At 40.9% G+C, this 20,612-nt stretch overlaps 1 protein-coding gene across 4 annotated transcripts in view; it reads left to right on the plus strand.

Moving 5' to 3' along the window:
• The first annotated feature begins 1,495 nt into the window (after window positions 1-1,495).
• The window catches only part of LOC115371314 (protein FAM168A-like), a 33,896-nt gene continuing 14,779 nt past the window's right edge, over window positions 1,496-20,612 (plus strand). For 3 of the 4 annotated variants that reach the window (XR_003929356.1, XR_003929358.1, XM_030068609.1), the window contains exons 1-2: window positions 1,496-1,714; window positions 16,593-16,679. Coding sequence is in view for 1 of the 4 variants with exons in the window: in XM_030068609.1 (XP_029924469.1) it covers window positions 16,610-16,679 (70 nt within the window). In the remaining 3 variants the exon portion in view is untranslated. Of the gene's footprint in view, window positions 1,715-1,910; window positions 2,028-16,592; window positions 16,680-20,612 lie in introns of those variants that run through there. The other variant, XR_003929357.1, reaches the window with a different exon arrangement.

Raw genomic sequence — 20,612 nt, forward strand, 5'->3', positions numbered from 1 at the left:
TCCCTCCTGACCCCCTCAGAATCAGCTGATTTTTCTTCCACAATATCTTTTGCAAATGCATTGAAGCCATGCAAAATATTACATCCATAGTATGAATATTTTCTGAGTTACAGCTCCTCAAAGTTCATACAGGTAGGTTGAAATTTAGTGCTTTTTTTATTCACATCTTTTTTTTTTTTTTTTTTTTTTTTTAAGCATTTTGAACCCTCATAACTTCAGTCCCCGACAGAGAGAGCCACATGAAGTTTTCAGGGCTGAAAAACACACTGCAGCTCTGTTAAAAACTGTTTTTTCTTCAGCATGATTTTTCTGTAACCAACTTTGAGCATCAATATCTTGGGAAAAATTTAAATTTCAGCAGTAAACTTGGACCAGTTTCAGGTCTGTGACACAGGGTGATGGAAACAAGCACTGGTATCCTGAAGGTGTCATATGTTTTCTAATAATTCATCAGAGCAAACTTGAAAAAGTGCATTTTGGGAAAACTTTCAACAGCCATACCACCATGTGGGACAGGTGGCTGGTTAAACCAAGTTTCAGCAGATGAAAGGTCTCGGTTTTACCGACATTTTGAGCTCAAGCTCAGGTTCTAGCCAGGATTCCTTCTGTGTCAAAATCATTTTCTAAAATAGAAATATTTTGACTCTCACAAAATGTGAAATTGGAGATTCGATTAATTCTTGAAAGGAATTTTAACCTTGATAATGCTCAGTGAGTTTGTGCCCTGTATGTTAAGTGCTGGCTATAGATTTTCTCATTTTTATTTCTGTTACAGGGTATACATAGTTGTTTCCCCTTATATTCTTTGTATTGATCCACTTTCTTATTCCTTGTGTTCAATATTTCTAAAGATATATACTTCTCCAAGTGTTGAGAGGTATATTTTGTGCATTTCACTGTTGTGCCTGTGTAATGTCATAAATCACGTCTATCTATGTGTCTATCTATCTGCAGTCAGTGTCCACTTTCTCAGCTCCACCTGTCCAGTCTGATGCAGTTCAGCTCAGCAGCTCTGCCATAAATTTTACCTTTTAACAAAGTTTATGATGTTCAGTTTGTGTTGACATTGTGGAGAATGTGTCACTTTAATTATGTGTTTATTACTGAGGTTGTAGTTTGCAGAGGTCTGCTACTGGACTGCATTATACTGAGAGGGGTTTCTGATTTTTTGTCCTCCCTTTTTATACATACATGAGAGGGGACAGAATAGTGTAAACACCTTTCAATAAATTGCAGTCCAGTCCAACAGCAGCACTAACTATGAGCTCAATGCCAAACATAGAAGAGAATGAACACCTCTGTTACTGTGACAACAAGACAAGCTGAGCATTATAGGCAGCAGGAGAGGAAACTTCATGGCACAACAGCTGGACTGGATTGGATTAGATTATGCAGGTGGAGCTGATAAAGTCTATTACAGTTATTACTACAGCCTAAATGACCGCTGTGAGAGTCATATAAAAACACTCACAGCACTACAAAGACAACACAGCGGACAAATGGAGGATAACAACATTACGCTGCATGTTGCTGCAAAGGGATTTTATGTGTTTAATAAGTGACCGGAAGTTGTGTTAAAGTGTCGTGTGTGACTTGACGGTGGCGGACTGAGCCGCCAGCACTGACCGGGAGGAGACACCGTCAACACGCTGAGCTCGGAGCAGGCCTGTCGGACACGGTGCCAGTCAGCAGCAGCATCCCTGTCCGCACTGTGGTGAGTGGGATCCACACGTCGTCTTTCTTTATTTTGCACAGAGATGTCGTCTTACCAAAATGATGCTAATGCGTTTCGTTGCTGAGTCAAGGCTAGCGCTACTTTTGATGCGCAGTTGTCCGGTGACATGGTTTATATATTTTTTTTTTTTTAAATGTGACCTAGCGCACGGTGCAAGAAAACGCAACGAATCTTTTGACTTCCCGCAAATAACACTGTAGTGAAGGACGAGGTGCAATTTCCGAGGACCTCTGTGCAGTTAATTCACGTTTCTGGACGTCCGCAGCCCAGATACCATCTCTCAGATGTGGCGGTATGTGACGCGCCACACTGTACATGTACTTGGCGATTAAACGTGGCCTTTTCTTTATCGGGAACTATGCGTGCCCCGTGTAAAATGACTCAAGACGATTTCCAAATAGTTAGATACCATTCTTCAATTCGGCATTCATGTAATCCACCACACAACGTTTTCTATCAATAAAATCGCAAGTTTTAGATTTGGTTTGCTTGTCATTCCTACAACGTGACGTTGCCTCCAGCATCGCCGAGGGCCGCGCCGAGCAGCGTGCGGGAGTTGAAAAAGTTGATATTTTGTGGAAATATAATACATCCTAATCGATGATATGTGTGCCGAATAAAACAATGGAAGTCATCGATTCGGAGAGCATCGTCAGTTCTGTTTATTGGGTTTACGCTTGACGATAATCAAGGCGTTGAAAAAATGCCACATTTTTTAAATGGACTGTCGCATGGTGTTATGTCTCCAGATAGAACTGTGGCTTGCATGTCGGGGTAGGGACGTCCCAGGCAGGCTTACTATCAGTCTGGACAGTGACTTAACAACTGAGGTTGTCCTCATTAATAAACATGGGCTGACTGAGTTCCACGCATTAGCAGAAACAGGACAGACTGAAAAAACTGCTGTGCTGCATATTTTTGCACAGCAGCAGCAGCAGCAGGAAAGACGTGCGGCTCAAAATGGTGTCGGGACTTTCATACTGTGTGACCATTTTAAAAGCAAGTGAAATGCCGAGTGAATTATTTCCCCCAGTAGATCCGCAAGCACGAAAGAGAAAATTCCAGGGACACCATCATTTCCAGTGTCACACCAGTGACCCCATTATAATATCATAGGAATGTAGTGAGACCACTGGAGAAGGAAAAGCGCTAATTTTCCAACGCAGATCCCCCTGCTGCTGGTCCTGCTGCTGGCACTGCATGGGAAGGTCATATGGTGAGCAGAATTGCCAGGTTTCATCCATTGAGCAAGAGGTTTTCAAACTTTTACATGTTCTGGACTAGTCATTTTTCCTTCAGGACCCTGATATGAAAAGATCCTTTGCTTAAACTATTAAATTGTTTCGACATTGAATGTTGGCAAATAGATCAAAAGTGGTGAGATTAAAAACATAATGGTAAATACGCACTCATACATTTCTTGCACTGTTGTAGTGAATTAAACCTCAGCAAAATTAAACTATTCCTTGTTTGGCTGTGGACCCCCTGGAGGCTCCTCGAGGACCCCTGTGGGTCTGCAGACACCACTTTGACACCCAGCCTGCTCTAGGCGACATGAGCATTGTCATTAAATTTCATAGCGACTCACCTGATAGATTTTTGAGATAATGCCGCTCTGGTCCTGACTGCTGGGGGCCTCGCTAAAAACATCCCAGAGGAAGTGGAAATGAGCTTTTGACCTCGGTTGTTGCTGTGATATCTTGGCCCCTGTCTTTTCTAATTCATGCATATCTTCTCTCTGAATACTGTAAACATACATACATGTATATTTCTACATGTATTAGAGGTGTAATGGTTCTATAAACCCGTGGTTCGGTTTGTATTGTGGTTTTTGGGGTCATGATTTTGGTTTCAGTTCGGCGTGTTTTGTTACTAAATGAAATTAAATTGAACCCTTGTTACTATGGTGAACCACAGACACAGTTTATCTTTGACGAGGGAAGGAGAGGAAGCAGATCGTGTCAATGTGCTCCACTAAACAGTAAACACTGAATTAAAGGAATAGCCTATAGCAGGTTTATGGTACAGTGGATTGTCCCGTTGGCCAACTTCACTGTTAAATGATGAGAACATAGACGTGCTGGCGCTGGTGTTCAGTCCATACTAACACTTAAGCACACACTGAACTTCAGCTTCAGGAAATACTGTAATAATAATTACACAAATGTCGGCCTCATCTGTTCATAATAAATTTGCACCTGCTAGGACTCATAAACAAGAGCGTTAGACATTGAAACGTGACAATAAAAAAGAAACATAAAAGTAAAGGTCAAGAGAGGCCGACAGATTATCACCCATGAGTCGAGTGGGCAAGAGGACTGAGCAATCAAAATTAATAAAACAAAAATTTAAAATGAATACACGAATAAGTAAAATAAAAAGTCAGTAAAAAAAAAAACACAGATCAATAGCTTATTGATGATAACTTTAATATAGTTTGGGTAGAGTTAAGATAAATGTCTCATCATCAGGTTTTCTAAGCAGAGGGTGATACAGACAGGCTTGCAGAATATGAAAGGAAGGGCTGCCACTTCAAGAAAAATCGTATTTTTGACCCCCTTAAAGTACAGGGATCACAGGCCTGATGGTTGGTGCCGATCCTGTAGTGTCACCAAAATTGAATGTGGCTCTTTTACTACATCTTACCCGTATTTTACATCACAACAAACCATTTTATAAATCATGCAGGGCTACTAAAGATTTCACGACATGTAATCAAAATCCCTCGATTTTCAAATTTGAATTTTAGGTCGAAACAGCCACTTTATAATGCTTGGCTTCTGCTGCTAACAAAATAATGGCCATTCATAAACCACAGGAACTGATAATTGGTTCCAGGAACTGATAATTGGCTGTGTAAAGCGAATGTTTCCCCGGGGACTATTTTCTGACAGACAGACCGTATCACTCCGTCCAGTTTCAAGTCATCAAAACACAACAGTGCTGCTGCTTTTAGGAAAACTTATGTGGACGACTTTATTATGGTGAAAGAATACTGCTGTGGGGAAAGTCTGAAGTCTCTGAAAGTTCATTTTCATATCATAGTGTGAATGAATGGAAACCAGCAGCTTTATTTGGCGACCTAAGTTTGGATAAATGGCTGAACGAGGAAGACAAGACAGAAGAGAAAAAGGAGAGATACGCAAGAGTGACGAGTGAAGAGCGGGATCAGCTGGAGACGTCAGAAAATGAAGCCGGTACGGCCCAGTCCACATCTTGGGCCGTCAAATGTCTACAAGACTACCTGACAAACACCGGGCAAACAGCTGATTTCTGACCTGTAAGGAAAGAAGAGCTAAACAAGATCCTCTGTGAATTTCATGGAGCTTTAATTTCTATAATAAAGAGAATGAAATGCCTCAGCAGATTCAGCACCACGGACAGTACCTGCTGAGACGGATTCAGCACCACGGACAGTACCTGCTGAGACGGATTCAGCACCACGGACAGTACCTGTAAGATTTTCCATGGAGATGTGCGGCTATAACTTTGTTCTTCTTATTAATGTGTTAATGTTATCAGTTATTAATTAGCCTATTAATCGTTATTAATTTGTTTAGTCTTTATGAGTTGCCTAGGCCATTGATTGAATTAATTTGTCAATTTGTTTGCATCTTTACATTGAAATGAACATTTAATAAATCAACACATCTGTGAAAACTGTCGTCTTTATTTCAGAGGTAAATTGATAACAGCCTGAAAAGGTGATTATATAACTGTTCAGCCTTAATGTTGCTTACTTTTGTTACTTTTGCTGCTTAGCCACATTAATCGGAGCTGATGTTAAATTGGAGTGACACACCCCCAGCTGAAATAAAACATCTGCCGGTGAGTTTATGAAAAGACACATGTTTGTTCTGGTGCCGACACTGGAAAGCGGTAGCCTGTATTTAAATATAACTGTTAATGTAAGTTGGTTGTAGATAAAGATCAGCTGTGCTGCTGAGTCGCTGTCACGGCAACTGTTAGATTAAAAATGACTGAGAAGTCGGCAGGAGTATAACTATCAGTCCATGAAAAAAATTATTTTGTCCAGCCGATATTCTAGTTACAACATGATTGAGCTAGCAGAGCAGTTTGGTGTTGCTATGTGAGGTATTTATTCAGTTTTGGGAAATCACGATGTCTAGAAAACATGATAAGCCCAAGTTGGCTGGCTGACAAGGACTAGTTAACGTCAGATCTCATGTATTTCCGCTGAAATGGAGAGAATACTCGCAAAAAAACTTTGATATTTTGAGAGCGAAATGCCCACAGCAATACATTTTGATTATACATTTTTATAATCGCATTGTATTTTGTGTGATGTTTTTTTGTTTAATTGAAGGAAGTCATGATGTTTATTCATAGCATAGGTTACAAGTCCACGCATTTTACTCAATGGCCTTGGTGCCCTGGCATGTGGCCTTAATGCCCTAAAAAAAAGTGGCAACACCAAAGACCAAATGGCCTTGCCCCTAAAATTGTGTAATTCCCACCCTGGATGTCACACACCGTGGGCGAAGTGACCCGGCTTATCTCAGAGTTTAAATTAAGCGCCAATTCTGCCTACCTGGTGCACCGCTGGTGCTTTTGACATACAAACAGTGCAGCCACTCACCTCCACCGAAATCGAGGAATGACTCTATGGCCAGAGATTTACACACATGAGAGGACAAAAGAGAACAAACTGAACACCCACTCATGTACATAATTAATCAGCAAGATTAGTATGAACTTTCCAATTTGAGGGCAAATGTTAAGTCTGAACGAGACGGGATGATGTGTTGAAATTAGGGCTGAACAGTTAATCAAAACATCATGGAGACTGCAGTATGGCCAAGTGTGATATACAGATTGCAGGGGCTGCAGTTTTTGGATAAAGGTAAAATATGTGATAAACTTTGGTGTAACTAAAATAATATGGTGCTGCAAAGATGCCCTGGTCAACAAATTGTAAAAAAAAAAAAAAAAAAAAAAATCATCCCAACATGTGAAAAGAAAATTTGTCATTTGAAATTAGCGTTTTCACATGTGATTGGCATCTGAACTGGAGTTTCCACATGTGAAAACAACATGAAATCACTTGGTTTTGGAATACACGTTTTTCGTTTTGTTTTTTTTTCTTCTTCACATGTGAGATAACATCATGTGTTTTCAGACAGCATGTGGAAAAACCAACATGAAAATCACGTGGAAAAATTTTAATTGCACATGATTGGAGATCACATGTTTCAAAACCACATGTGGTTTATTTCATGTGATTTTTCGTGTCATTGTTAGGATCATTTGTAGCTCAGAAATAAACATTATGAGATAAAAAAAAAAAAGTCAAAATTATGAGATTAAAAATCAGGATTATGACATTAAAAAGTTGTAATTGTGAGATAAAGTCATAATTGTGAGACTGTTCAATGAAGACTGCCACTTTAGCCACATGGGTTTTGTTCTTTCTACATCAGAGCTGTTAATTGCCTACATTTTTTTCAGGGATGAATTTGCTTAGTAAAATCCCATGTGAGTCAGCAAGCAAATTAAGTTTCATCTGTTGTAAAGCCACATCTAAAATCGCCCTCAGTGTCCTCGCAATCCATCTCAAATTCAACACAACTCACACCAGAAGAGCTCATCAGGCCAAACAGCTATTGGGCTTTGACAGTAATATCATCTATTCATCTCATAATTTCGACTTTTTATCTCATAATTAAGACTTACCATGTTTTTTTTTTTTTTTTTTTTCCCGGCAGAAATGGGCTTCCATATCACTGAGCATTTACCTGTTATTTGTGCTGGGTTCGCACGGCCCATTGCGTGGCTGTGCCTTGTTTCCCCTTCCTTTTGTTTAGTTTGGCTGGGACTTCCAACCCCTTTTGGTTCGTTTCTTTTTCTTAATATTGTTTATTTCTATAATCAACTTTTGTTTAAATGGCAATTTAGTTGTGGCGTCCATCTTCATGTTATGTCCTCTCTGAGCCAATTGTGTTTGTGTTCAGAGGCCGTAACTATTTATCTTGAGATCAACAAATTGTCCCATTCCTAGTTTGACCTGACTTCTTCTTCTGTCCGTTTGTCCTGCGTTTGTGTGTTCCTTTAAGAGCTCGGCCTATATTTGACTTCTCTCCGGAGTGTGTGCTGAGACGGAAGCTGTGGCACGGTTTCTCCTGGCTCTGAAGAAAGGTTTAGGCTAAGAGAAAAAAAAAAAAAAAAAAAAAAAGACAGCGCTCAGCACAAAGAGCTCGATCAGGAACATCGTCACAGATATCAGAAGCAGGCACGCCATCTTTATTTCTCTCACCAGCACCATTCATGCCGTCTGTGAGGATCACATACAATCAGTACACAGTGGGAGGCAGCGGGCATTCAAGAGGATTCGTCCTCCTCTGCAGTTCAGCTCCCAGTTTACAACCAGAGACTGAGAGAGAAAGCAAAATGAACGAACACGCCCGGGGCCCCGACCCACCGAGCGAAGCCTTCATCTCTGTGTTTTTAAAGATTCAAGTGCGGATATTTCCCTTCCCTTTCTCTTCTCCCCCTCCTGTGGTTTTATTTATATCTCGCTCTAGTATTCCATATGTGTGGCTACTTGTTTTCTTTGCTGCCGGGTTACACCGAGGTCACCAAGCAATGGCAGGCCTATAAAAGATTTAGCCACAACCGGGGTCACAAAAGGGGCAGAAAACTTTTCAAAAACTTTGGAAACTTCCGTGGGAATGAATGGGAATATATGGGCAATAATGGTAATTTACAGGAATTAACTGGAATTTTGGGATCTTTTTTTTTTTTTTTTAATTAGTATAGCCTTTCACTGGAGAGAGGGCAACAGAATTTCATTGTTCTCTGTTGTACAATATAGATTAAAAAGGAATCTTGATCTTAAACCGTATCAAATACGTAGCCTAAACATTTTGTTGTATCATAGGCGACATTTTTTTCCAGTTAAACTTTAATACCACAGGTCAAATATATGTACTCCAGTAATGATATCAAAACTTGCATACAGGGGGCGTGGCCTCATGCGGGGGGCGTGGCCTCAGCAGCCCTGCTTTAAGTAGTGTGCTGTGTGCATGTGATGGAGGAATGCACCAAGCAGGGTAGAAATTCAACTGAATTTGCATTAAATCTGGTTGTTTTAACTAAGATTATGCTGCAAGATGTTTTTTTTTTCAACTACATGTAAGTTACCTGTTATTAGGCCTGTCACGATAACACATTTTGCTGTGCGATTAATTGCGTCCGAAATTATTGCAATAAGCGTTAATATTGCGTAATGTTGTGCTTTTAAGACTATTTTTATTATTGTAATTTTGACATTTTCAGACCATTCTTTAAACTTATATTATGATAATAAAGGCATAATGATGCATAAAACAAGAAAATTTAAATAGCCAAAATAAATAACACGTAAATGTACCAAAATAAATAAATGAGACCTTATGAATACAAAAAAATTGACCAACAGTCCCTGATAACAAAAAGTGCACTGCAATAAAAAAAAAAAAAAAAAAAAAAAAAACAATATAAAAACTAGACTCCACATAAACTATGTGGAGTCTATTTTTTATAAACTACACGCAACCAAAACAACAACTTGACAGTGAACGCTCATCTTACCTTGCAATTAACCCGGCTTATCGCATATGGCGACAGGCCTACCTGTTATGTACCAGCCTGTAATTTTACAAATTTTCCATTTTATTCCCATTAATTCCCATGAAAAGTTTCCCACGTTGAAGATTACCGCAATTTTGCAACCCCGAGGTCCTACAAAAGTGGCAACATGTATACAAACAGAAGGCCTGACTGATGAGCTGAGTTATAAATCAGGATATCCGGGATGCGGTGAAGCAAGAGCCATGTTGCTCGAGGTTAGATGGAAGCGTAACAGGCACTTAACAGTTTGTTGGTGGCACGGTGCCCGCAGGATAAACTGAAATAATGAGAGACTTACTATTATGGAGAGAGATGAGTCTCATTAATGTCTTAATCCACACATCAGATACATCACAAATATATTTTACTATTCACAAAAAAATGTGTCTTGTACATTTTCATTTATATGAATTTGTGTAAATACATACATATTTGTGCCTAAATGTTTTCCTCTCTAGCACAAATACCTCATGATTTGTCTTTTTATCCCACTACTTTTCAATATTTGAAAATCTAAAATTGGCCGGTGAGGTGCTGAATCTGCATTTTGTGACTTGAGTGGCACGCATGCATTTATTGAAGCGATTGTGAGACTTTACCTTTTCTTTTTTCTTTTTTTTTTGCCCTTTTATTTTTAGGTTTACTTTGCAATTTTCTCACAAGATCCTACACACAAATAACTACAGAACCGCACTCCGCCTCCGCAAGAGTGAAGTTTAATGTGAGCTGCAGCCTGGAGCTCTCGCCTCCCGTGCACCTCGCTCTCACCTCGTTTAACGTTTATTTAAATTAAAGTTTACTCGGCGCAAATTTGTCTGTGGATAGTGATGGATCTCTTACATGTGAATTAGGATACATGTATTCAATCAGTCAGTCAATATCAATGAGACGGATCTGTCATCCCGTTTCGCTGCATGCAGATGGTCTGGCATATTGCAAGTGTGGTTCTGCCTGAGACCCTGCGACGTGCGCTGTTGTTGAGTTTCATTTTGAACGTGTGTGACACTGACAGTTTGTCTTGGGGAGCTGCTGTTGTCTTGTTTGCTGTAACTAGCAGAGAGGAATGCCACAGTATTGCCGGGGAATTCGTGTCTGTGAACGCACCCCAGTGTTCCTAAGATGCCAGGAGGCTTAACATGGAGGTCTAATGGGGGGGAGCTGGACCAACAGCTGAGTCCCAGCCGCTAATGGGGTCGAGCCGACTCTCCCTTTGCTTTCCTGTTGATGGAAAGGACATAAAACGTAGATGAGATCAGCTGAAGTCATGCTGCCCGGTGGTCTCTTCAGTATATTTTCATTTGCCCTGGCCTGTCCTTTGCCTTTCAGCCTTTGCTAATGTATGTTCCCACAAATATCCTTTTTGATGAGTACCATTACCATCCAGAAAAATATACAGCTGTCCTAGCTGCCTGTCACCAATTTGTTTGGATCCACTCGTCAAACGCTGTGTTCACTTATTGTTGTGAGTGTTGGCAAGTATCTTCTGTTTTGAGGATTGAAGTGCATTTACACCTGGATTTTAAGCAGCTTTTGTTCTATCCAGTTACAATCTGATCACCCAGGACCGTGGTTAAGATGCCATACCAGTCATTCAGCATGTCTATTGTACAAATGAACATATTTCATATTTCTGCTAATATTTTCCTAAAGCAAGCAGTCAGATCTTAGAACTCCAATATCATTTCTCCTCTCTTTTCTCCAGCCGTTGGTTTAGGTTTATTCTGCTATGATATGAAAATGAACTTTCAAAGGCTTTAAACTTTCCTCACACCAGTTTTCCATCACCATAATAAAGTCCTCCACATGAATTTTCCTAAAAGCAGCAGCACTGTTGGGTTCTGGTGACTTGAAACTGGGCCGGGTGAAACCGTTTCTCCGTCTTTATTTATTTATTTATTTAAATGTGTTGTAGTCTCAGCATATGAATAGGCTAAATAACAGACTGAGAGGTTGATATGCTGTTCACGTGTAAGTGGAAAACTTAAATATAAAATTGTCTTACGGTGCATTCATTTCACCTCACACTGTTTCTTTTACATTTTGCTGATATGATCAATGCATAACTGTCAGCATGAGGTGGACGTTTTATGGATTACAAAAGTACAAACGTCTACATGCACTCTTTCCGTCTTCTGGGTTCTAGTCCCGCGAGGCCAGACCTACAAGACTTCAACATCTCGTTGACTCTGAATTTGGCCTCATGCGCCATGAATTAATCATGATTAATCACATATTTAAAATTTATAAAACTACTCGCTTGCATGTCCTTTCTCACTGCTGTCAGTTTACTTAAATCAGTTCACTTAAGTATTGCATTTTTTTTTTTACATTTTTTTTTTATTTAAAAAGAAGTCCATTCCAAAGTCCATTCCCGAATCAATTTAGAGTAAAGATATTTATATCAGTGGAACAGACAACCCAAGGAGTCCGTTGGTACCAAGCATGTCATGCCAGGTTGTCGGCAAGACGACTAAATATCTCTCCAAAGTTCGGCTAAATTTTCACTTCCTTTGTGGAGATTTCCCACCATAACAACACCAGAAGCATCATGTTTCTATTTTTCGTAAGGGCCCTACTGACACATTCGAATAATCCGACATAATCCCATTTTCTGTGTTCATATTGTGAAGTAGATTTTTTTTTTTTTTTTTTTGCCAGGAAGCTGCTCGTCTATTTTGGGAAGACGTATGTAGGTGTTTGATTCTCCTCTGAGTGGGAAGCAACATCCTTTGCCACCAGCTCTGTAACCGCGTGATGCATGCCAGACTGGGACAGAATGATACCCGTCTATAATATAGCAAATAACTCCTCTATGTTTTAGCGTTTCTTCCGTATCACACGTCACATAATTGCAGTTTAAAGCAGCCTCAGCTGTGACATCTTGCCAGGGTGAGCAGTGAGATTGACTGTATTGCAGAGGTCCAGCCGCCAAACAGTCAAGGCTGCACGCTCACCAATAAACATCCTCCATACAGCCAGCCAGGGAGTCTGCATCAGAGCAGACACATTATTAAGTGTGCCGGTGATTCAGTTTGCTGAGGAGAGCTGAAACACAACATGGAGAGGTTCTTCAGGATTTTATTACCCCGTGCGAGGCCACTTTCCTAAAGATCAGCCTGAATAAAAATTGAAGATAAGTTGATTGACTGCAGAAGAGATCAAGGTAAAACAGCTTTCCTCTGCTACTGATGGTAATTACGTGGAAATTGTTTCCTTATATATGAATGCCAGGATGGTTGATGACAGCAAACTAACCAGCAGTAAATCAAAAACTGCTTAAAAAGTCTGGATCTAACCTCGATTTAGTCTGACTGTGCCCTTGAATCTTAATCACCTGAGTCTGTTTGTCTGTGGTTTGCATTGCAGCCTGTACGTAATTATTGAAATTCTGTTATTTTGTTATTTTAATGTGATTTATTTTGTAATTTTTCAACTTGAAATTAATGTTTTGTCTCTGCTGTATAAGAGTTGCCCCTTGCTACTCAACTGTACAGAATTGAAAAATAGTCCAATGACTATTCTGATACAGGTTTCATCACTCTTACCTCCACATAGTACAGATAGATAAGTAGTTTTATTTATTATTACACCTAATAATACTTGCCAAGATGGAGGGTCCCTGAGACAGGATTTATTGAATGGGGGTCGCAATCTAATGTGGTTATGTTTGGGGGGTCCTTGATATGAAAATGTTTGGGAGTCTCTGGAGTATATGGTCTAGAAGGGACAAGATATAAAAAACACTTCCTGGAATTCACCCGGTATTTACTGCATCATTTGATGTGATAGCCTAAATACCGAAAACTCTGCCTCCATGGATGTAATGCTTTTTACATTGACGCTGATTGTTAAAAACTGCAAAAATCTGAGTGGCCTTAGTCAAATCTTATTTTAGAGTTAACTGCCACTGAGTAACTTAGTTAAGAGTGACTTAGTCTTCAACATCAGAGCTGCCGGATGTCCTTCTCTTGTTTAATTGCACAAAATGAAGCTGAAATTTTAACGCCAAGCAGTTTTCTCGTCCTAAGCTATTTAAAGGCACACATTTATCTGAGCGAAGCAGACCTCGGACAAAGTTGAAAGAAAAGAGGGAAGCCAGGAGGAGTAGCTGGTGAAGACGGAGATTAGCAGGCTGTATTAATAGAGGACAAACAGCTGCAGAAGATGAACGCGCCTCCGGAGAGATGAGGTGACGAGGAACGATTCAATATGAAAGGACAAAACAGACTGATGGTTAGGGGAGAGGCGCGGAGAGGCGCAATAATCAAAAACCAATTAGAAAACTAATGGAGAGGAAAACGGGGCCAGGAAATCAGCCGCTTGTAAAGACTCCATGGCACAATGCAGCAGACATTGGAAGGTGGAGAGCGAAGATGAGGGTTGTAAAATGTGTTAAGGTTACAGATGTTCATGGCTTACTTGCGTGAAAAACCAATACTAATCAACACCTAGAGAATGATTTCCGATCTTCACTTGGACCTGCAGACCCTGCATGTTCCTCAGCATGTTGCTAGCTGTCAGCTCCATGAACTCCAGCAGGGATCGGGTGGCTGAAGGGAAGAGAGAGTAAGATCTCAAGGCAGGCAGGTGTTTTTATCTCTGGTTTGTCCCTGCAGCTTGTAGCCTGAGTCTGGTCGAGGATGCATCCAGACAGAAAGCAGAGCTGTCAGCAGCATAGTTGTGTATGGTCCAAATCTGTGTTTGGGGAAAATACAGTGCATTAGTCAGGCTGTATCTATGTTTGTAGCAGTTCTCTGGATCCTCGCCCACCTGTAGTTCCTGGTAAGTTCTCTCTCTTTCTACTGACACCCAAGTTTGTGAGGAAAGGAGTTGTTTTTTGTAGGCTCAGCAGTAAATCCACATGCGGCACCAACGTATTATGGTCCTGCAATATGCAGATGATGTTATGCTCCTAGCTGCACAACACATGCACGACATTTTGTCCTTTACTGGTCTTATGGTTCATGTGAAAAACTGATGACATTATCCAAGAGAAGCCTCAGTCGCTTTTTGTGTCAGCACGACTGTGCGACTGCTGTGTTAACGCCTTCAACAGCTCTCAGGTGCGATAGGACGATATTTTAACGCATTGTCAATATCAGCAGTGTCATAATAACTACAGTTTTAATTCTGCTTCAGTACTAATTAAATTCAGAGCACATCTGTGTGCGGATTATGATAGTTTAAAAAATGCGGCCTCTAAACTGACTGAGCATCAGTCTGGCTTTTGACAGTGGACTGCAGCAGTCAGAGTCAGCAGCATCAAAAACACAGAGAAATAAAAGAATCATGACCACATAAGACAGACTGTCTGGGAGAGGCAAGGAAAGCCCGAGGCGCTCCTCACCTCATATCTTCAACTGAATCTCAGCCCTGAAATGATTGACAGAACTGGCACTGAGAGCCAAAAATGGGATTATTTGGAACGCTGGCCTCGGTGGTCGATTGAGGCTGAAACTTAAGGCTTGTATAACATTTTGAATGGCTGCAAACATGAATTTGTATTTGAATTTTGTTCTTCACGACTGCAACACTCTTTTTAGGTGTTAAGTTTCAAATTTGTCACTGTTCTCCCGGTGCATTCGTTTGTTCACCAAATTTGTAAGCTGTCGATAAAGACCAGTGTTCCTATCTTGCTAATGTCATGTGCTTGCTTTGGCATGGGGGAGCACATAATTTGAACTTGTTTTGGCACCAACACAAAATGTGTTATTAAGAAAGTTGTGTTCATCTCACATATTTCTGTGTTATCAGGTTGTTTCAGCATCACAGTCAACCTGATGAGCTGACAGCCTGAGTTCATCTGAGAGTGGATCGTTCCTTCGGGGGTCAGGAATATGTCCTCACTTAGTATCAAAAAGCAAAGTACCAAAGCTGACATTTAGGCCAGGTGTGAAATAAAAGAGTTGTAATATGCAGCTTTTCAAACCCTAATGCCTCGAGGACAAATAATCCATAACACATCTCATTTGACCGGAAAAAGGTGGCATGCCCTCTCCGGGTTGGTGGAGAAGTCCTGCCTCAAGTGGAGGAGTTCAAGTATCTCGGGGTCTTGTTGAGGGAAGAATGGAGCGTGAGATTGACAGGCGGATCGGTGCAGCCTCTGCAGTGATGCGGTCGGTGTACCGGTCCGTCGTGGTGAAGAAGGAGCTGAGCCGAAAGGCGAAGCTCTCGATTTACCAGTCAATCTACGTTCCTACCCTCACCTATGGTCATGAGCTTTGGGTAATGACCGAAAGGACAAGATCGCGGATACAAGCGGCCGAAATGAGTTTCCTTCGCAGGGTGGCCGGGCGCTCCCTTAGAGATAGGGTGAGGAGCTCGGTCACTCGGGAGGAGCTCGGAGTAGAGCCGCTGCTCCTCCGCATCCAGAGGAACCAGTTGAGGTGGCTCGGGCATCTGTTTCGGATGCCCCCTGGACGCCTCCCTGGGGAGGTGTTCCGGGCATGCCCCACCGGGAGGAGGCCCCGGGGAAGACCCAGGACACGCTGGAGGGACTATGTCTCTTGGCTGGCCTGGGAACGCCTTGGGGTTCCCCCCGAGGAGCTGGCGGAAGTGTCTGGGGAGAGGGAAGTCTGGGCGTCCCTGCTTAGACTGCTGCCCCCGCGACCCGGTCCCGGATAAGCGGCAGAAGATGGATGGATGGACATCTCATTTGAGACAGAAGACTGTTGAGTTCAAGAAAATACATGCATCAGCAAAACTGAATATTGTCGCTGTGCAAGTAATTTTTAATAATGTTTTCTTAAACATAAACGCTTCTCACACATAAAGACAGGCTACAGTGTTTAACACAAATATTATATCCTTGATAAAGAATATACATATAAACTAGAATATAGAATATAAATGGTTTTATATCAAATGCAAGCCATTGGGAGATAAGGTATTTTGATAAGGTTTTGGCTGTTGGTGTCTTCAATCTGATTGGAAGCGCTTTGTAAGGTCACAGGCAAATCAAAGGTGATAAAAGGTGAAATATACTGAACTTTAATCTTGGTGCAAAGTGTAAAATCCAAGCTGTGTGCGCTGCATCAGGGTTCGGCGGCACCGCCCTCTCCAGAGGAAAACAGCAGCGTATTCAGCGCAGAGTGGATTTACCGCTGATTATTTGCAGGCAGCATTACTCTCTGATCAGACTCACTTAGTGTCAGCCACACATAACCTCTCGCTCTGCCAACTTATCTCTCTCTTCTCCTCTCTGTCTCGTTATCTGTCCATCCTGCAGTAAGGGTGTCCTCCATTATGAACCCTGTGTACGGTCCTGTCCAGCCTGCGACTCCCTATGGCAACCATAAGAACCTGACATACACAGGTGAGCCTCACAATAACCACATTCATGTCATATTATCAGTTGGAACTGTGATCAATAGTTTTTATCACCGTTTAGCTTGGAAGGCACAAAGAGGGGTAAGTTGTGATTGTCTTTATGTGCAGATTGGTATTGTGTGGTGTTTTTCCTGCGTGCAGGGTTATACCGGGTGATCTTGTTCCACTTCTGGAAGTCGACATCCCATCAGTTTTTCCCAAATGCAGTGTTAGGTGACTGCCGTTTTGTGCACTTTCAGCACTCGGATGCCTCCCTGTGGGATCATCAGTAGAAATGAGAAACTGCACTGAAATAGTTTAGGTTCACTGAAGAAAATCAGCAGTACAAGAGGAGCACTGCCTCGAGTAGCATCCAGTCTCTGAGCAGAAAATATCATCGCCAATACTGGTTAAGTTCAGGATTATAGCATTTTGACAACTTTATACTTTCTAACTATATATTCTTGGATCATGTCAGCAACTTCATTGCAGTATTTTGTTCTCAGCTCCAGTCACTGATCTGGAATGTACAATATTGAATATATTTTGTGGTAGTAATGGTCCATGAGGCTCATAGGTATTTAGTATTAGACTATGCTAGTGATTTTAAATGTACATTTACTACAGTTTAACCCACATTTTACATGGCAAACTTCTTGCACCAAATCCCCACTTTTCTCAAAGCATGCAGGGCTGCTAAAAAAATTCACAACATATCATCAAAATCCCTCAGCTTTCAAATTTTAAAGCCCCACGTCACGAACAACAAAGTCGTCACCGTTCATAAACCACAGATCTGATAATTGGCTGTGTAAAGCAGACGTTTCTCCTGGGGACTATTTTCTAGCACAGAGACTGTATCACTCCTCAGTTCATCAATCAAGTCATCAAAACACAACAGCACTGCTTCTTTTAGGAAAACTAATGTGGACAACAAATGTGGAATGAAGGGAAACCAATGGCCGGATTAAAAGGTAGGACAAATTATATTGGAATCATGAAGTATAACTATTTTGCAGATATTACACTAAAAATGCAAAATCACTGGCTGATTTAGTAATGAAGATTAAATCAGTTTGTGGTCCTCATTAGACAGATTTTGCAGGTTTTGCAGAAATAGAGTTACAGTGAAATGGTCTGCACTGATACACAGTTCAACACTTGCACTTACAGTGCATTTCTTACAGTGCATCTGGAATCCCTTCAAGGGACATTCAAATGCTTTGTGCAGGTTTTTCAAAAGGAGTAGCAGGGCTCGTTTCCAGCGGCGGTTGAAAGTGATTCAGACGTTGTGATTCAGATGCTTTACGTAAGCAGTCATTTTGCTCAATAGTCTCGAGACAATGTGAGGAATGAGTCCAGTGGATGGTTTCTTTGTATGTGGCAGTATCACAGGCAGGTGAAGAATAATCTCACAGCCAAACAGCCAAGTGAGTCAGTGCTTCTGTCTGATGATGCGCAGACAAATTACAGTAAATGTGCAGAGACAGAAAGGAATGGGGAAGGTGAGACAGAATGACCACAAGAAATACACTCACCGGTGTAAAGTGATATTTAGGTTTGCTAATATATGGGGCCGATTTGGCCGTATATTAAAATTCAAATCAAATTAACATCCAGATGTCAGTGGAGCAGGTTGACGAGGCCCCTTCATTTGATTGACAGCCTTTAACATATTGAGTAGGGCTGAACAGTTAATCGAAATATTATGAGAATTGCAGTATGGCAATTTTTGATAAAGTTAAAATATATGACAGAACATATTGTATATAAGGAATATAAGGGAAACTGCACAACATCTAGTGCAATAAATTGATCAATCAAGGAATGTGCAATGTCTTTCTATTTATGGGAATATGCAGTTTATGTTTTGGATGTATGTAAATGTGATAATATGTGACATGTTAACTGTGTTCTCTTGAATGCCCACGATAAAGAGACGATAAAGGCTAATGTAATCTGTTCTAATCTAATGTAAATAAAGTATTATAGTGCCACAGAGATGCCCTGGTCTATAAATAGTATTTTCCAAACATGATTGTTTGGTACAGACTCCAAAAAAAAAAAAAAAAAAAAAAATCACACAGTCAACATTTTGATACCTTTTTCATTGAAATGGATGTTACCATTCCTACTAAAATCATGAATCACATTGCAATATCTCTAAAATTATGTGTATTTTTTTTTTTTTTTTTTACCAATTTGTTAAGAGCTAGTATGGAGTTTATAAAACAGCCAACACAAATAATACAGCAATTTTCAAAGAGATTATTACGCTATTGACACTCCCTGTAAGTGTTACGTATTGTATACTGTGTATAGGTATGGGTAGACATATTGTGTGTATTTCGATGGGTATGTATACATGCATGCAATCAATATGCAATCAATTTCCTGTCTTTTGTGGATCTTTTGTGGCTTTTGTGGCTCCCCTCCTTTTTTTTCTCTTTCTCCTTTTTGTGTGTGTGTATTGTGTAAGCAATTACATTTTGTTTTTCTGTTTTGTATTATTGCACTTTTGTGTTCTTTTTTCAAAAAATGTTTTGTGACATGAAACGTAATTGTGGAAGCAGCTAAGCTGCAGAATATGTCAATAACCATGGAAAAAAAAAAGTAGCAAAAAAAAAAAAACAAAACAAAACAAAAAAAACAAATCCTCCAGACACACTCCAAAGCCAAATCCATACACCAAAATCTCCCCCAAGAGCAGCACAAAAAAACCTTTTAACAGGGCCAAAAAGCCGGCTCTGGGTGGGCGGCCATCTGCCTCGACTGGTAGGGTTGGTAACACAAGACTGGCTGTAAATTGTATGTTGGAAAGAAGACCTTAAGCTTTAACCATACAGACATGGCTAAAAGCTATAGCCCATAAAGGTGTATTTGTATTGTGTGTTTTTATATCAGCCATGCTCTTTGCCAAAGACAAATTTCTATCATTGCTTGCATTAGTGGACACTAAAGGTTTTGAATCTTTGAATCATGATTCTGTTTCAATGAACTGACAAATAAAAAATGATTAGCTAATGACAACATTGCTGATAATATGTTGTCTGGCCATGTGTCTGTCTCTCTCTGTCGTCTCTGTGGTTCTGATCGGTGGAGCTGCAGGCCATCTCTCCCCTCACACAGGGCGAGGTGATGATAGAAGAGACGCTGCAACATCCATCCGCTGTCTAAAAAGCCCTGAAATGGGTGCATGTGTGGCTGTGTGCAGGGTTCGTCCCTGGATTTACAGTGATGATTCATGGGCCAGGTTGTTGCTACGGCAACTAGCATAAAGAGAAGTTTATTTGAGAGATGTACTCTGTGCTGTGGTGTCTCCCCCTTCCCACAGTCATTTTGTTGGTCTTTGGCGAGACAACAGAAAGTTAAGGGAAAGGCTCGACACTGTGTGTGTGTGTGTGTGTGAGACTTTTTTTGGCATCAAAACAGTATAAATACTATTTTGCGATACTAATGAGTTCATGGACATACGTCTGTGGACTGAAACACTGGCAGTGGCTCTGTGTCTCTGGGGAGCTTCACCTGTCTGCAGGTTGCTGAGTCAGCACCCAGTGGCCACATTTACAAATGCACGCCGTCCCAGGTGCTGACATACACCTTGGGGCAAGTTTTATTCGGGATTTATACGAATCTTGGTGTAACCCGCTGCCAATTTGCCCCAGCCGAAGGTGACATCCTGAGCTGTCTTGTTTAATAATCATTTTACAGCCATCAGTTTCACGTCAACTTATAATTCTGTCTTCATTATGAATTCTGAACCCTGTAACAGTGACAGCAATAGTCCAGGTGCTGGTAAATATTTGGAATCAAATGTGATCATTTTATAACTTTCAGCCCCATTGTCCACCATACTGTATTTCTAACAAGCGCTCAGCACTGCCCCCGATGGCTGAAAGACTGCACTGCACCCCGTTCTGTCTGACAGCAGCCGGTGGCC

Source organism: Myripristis murdjan, chromosome 14 (assembly GCF_902150065.1).
Source record: "Myripristis murdjan chromosome 14, fMyrMur1.1, whole genome shotgun sequence".
In the NCBI taxonomy this organism is placed as follows: Eukaryota; Metazoa; Chordata; class Actinopteri; order Holocentriformes; family Holocentridae; genus Myripristis; species Myripristis murdjan.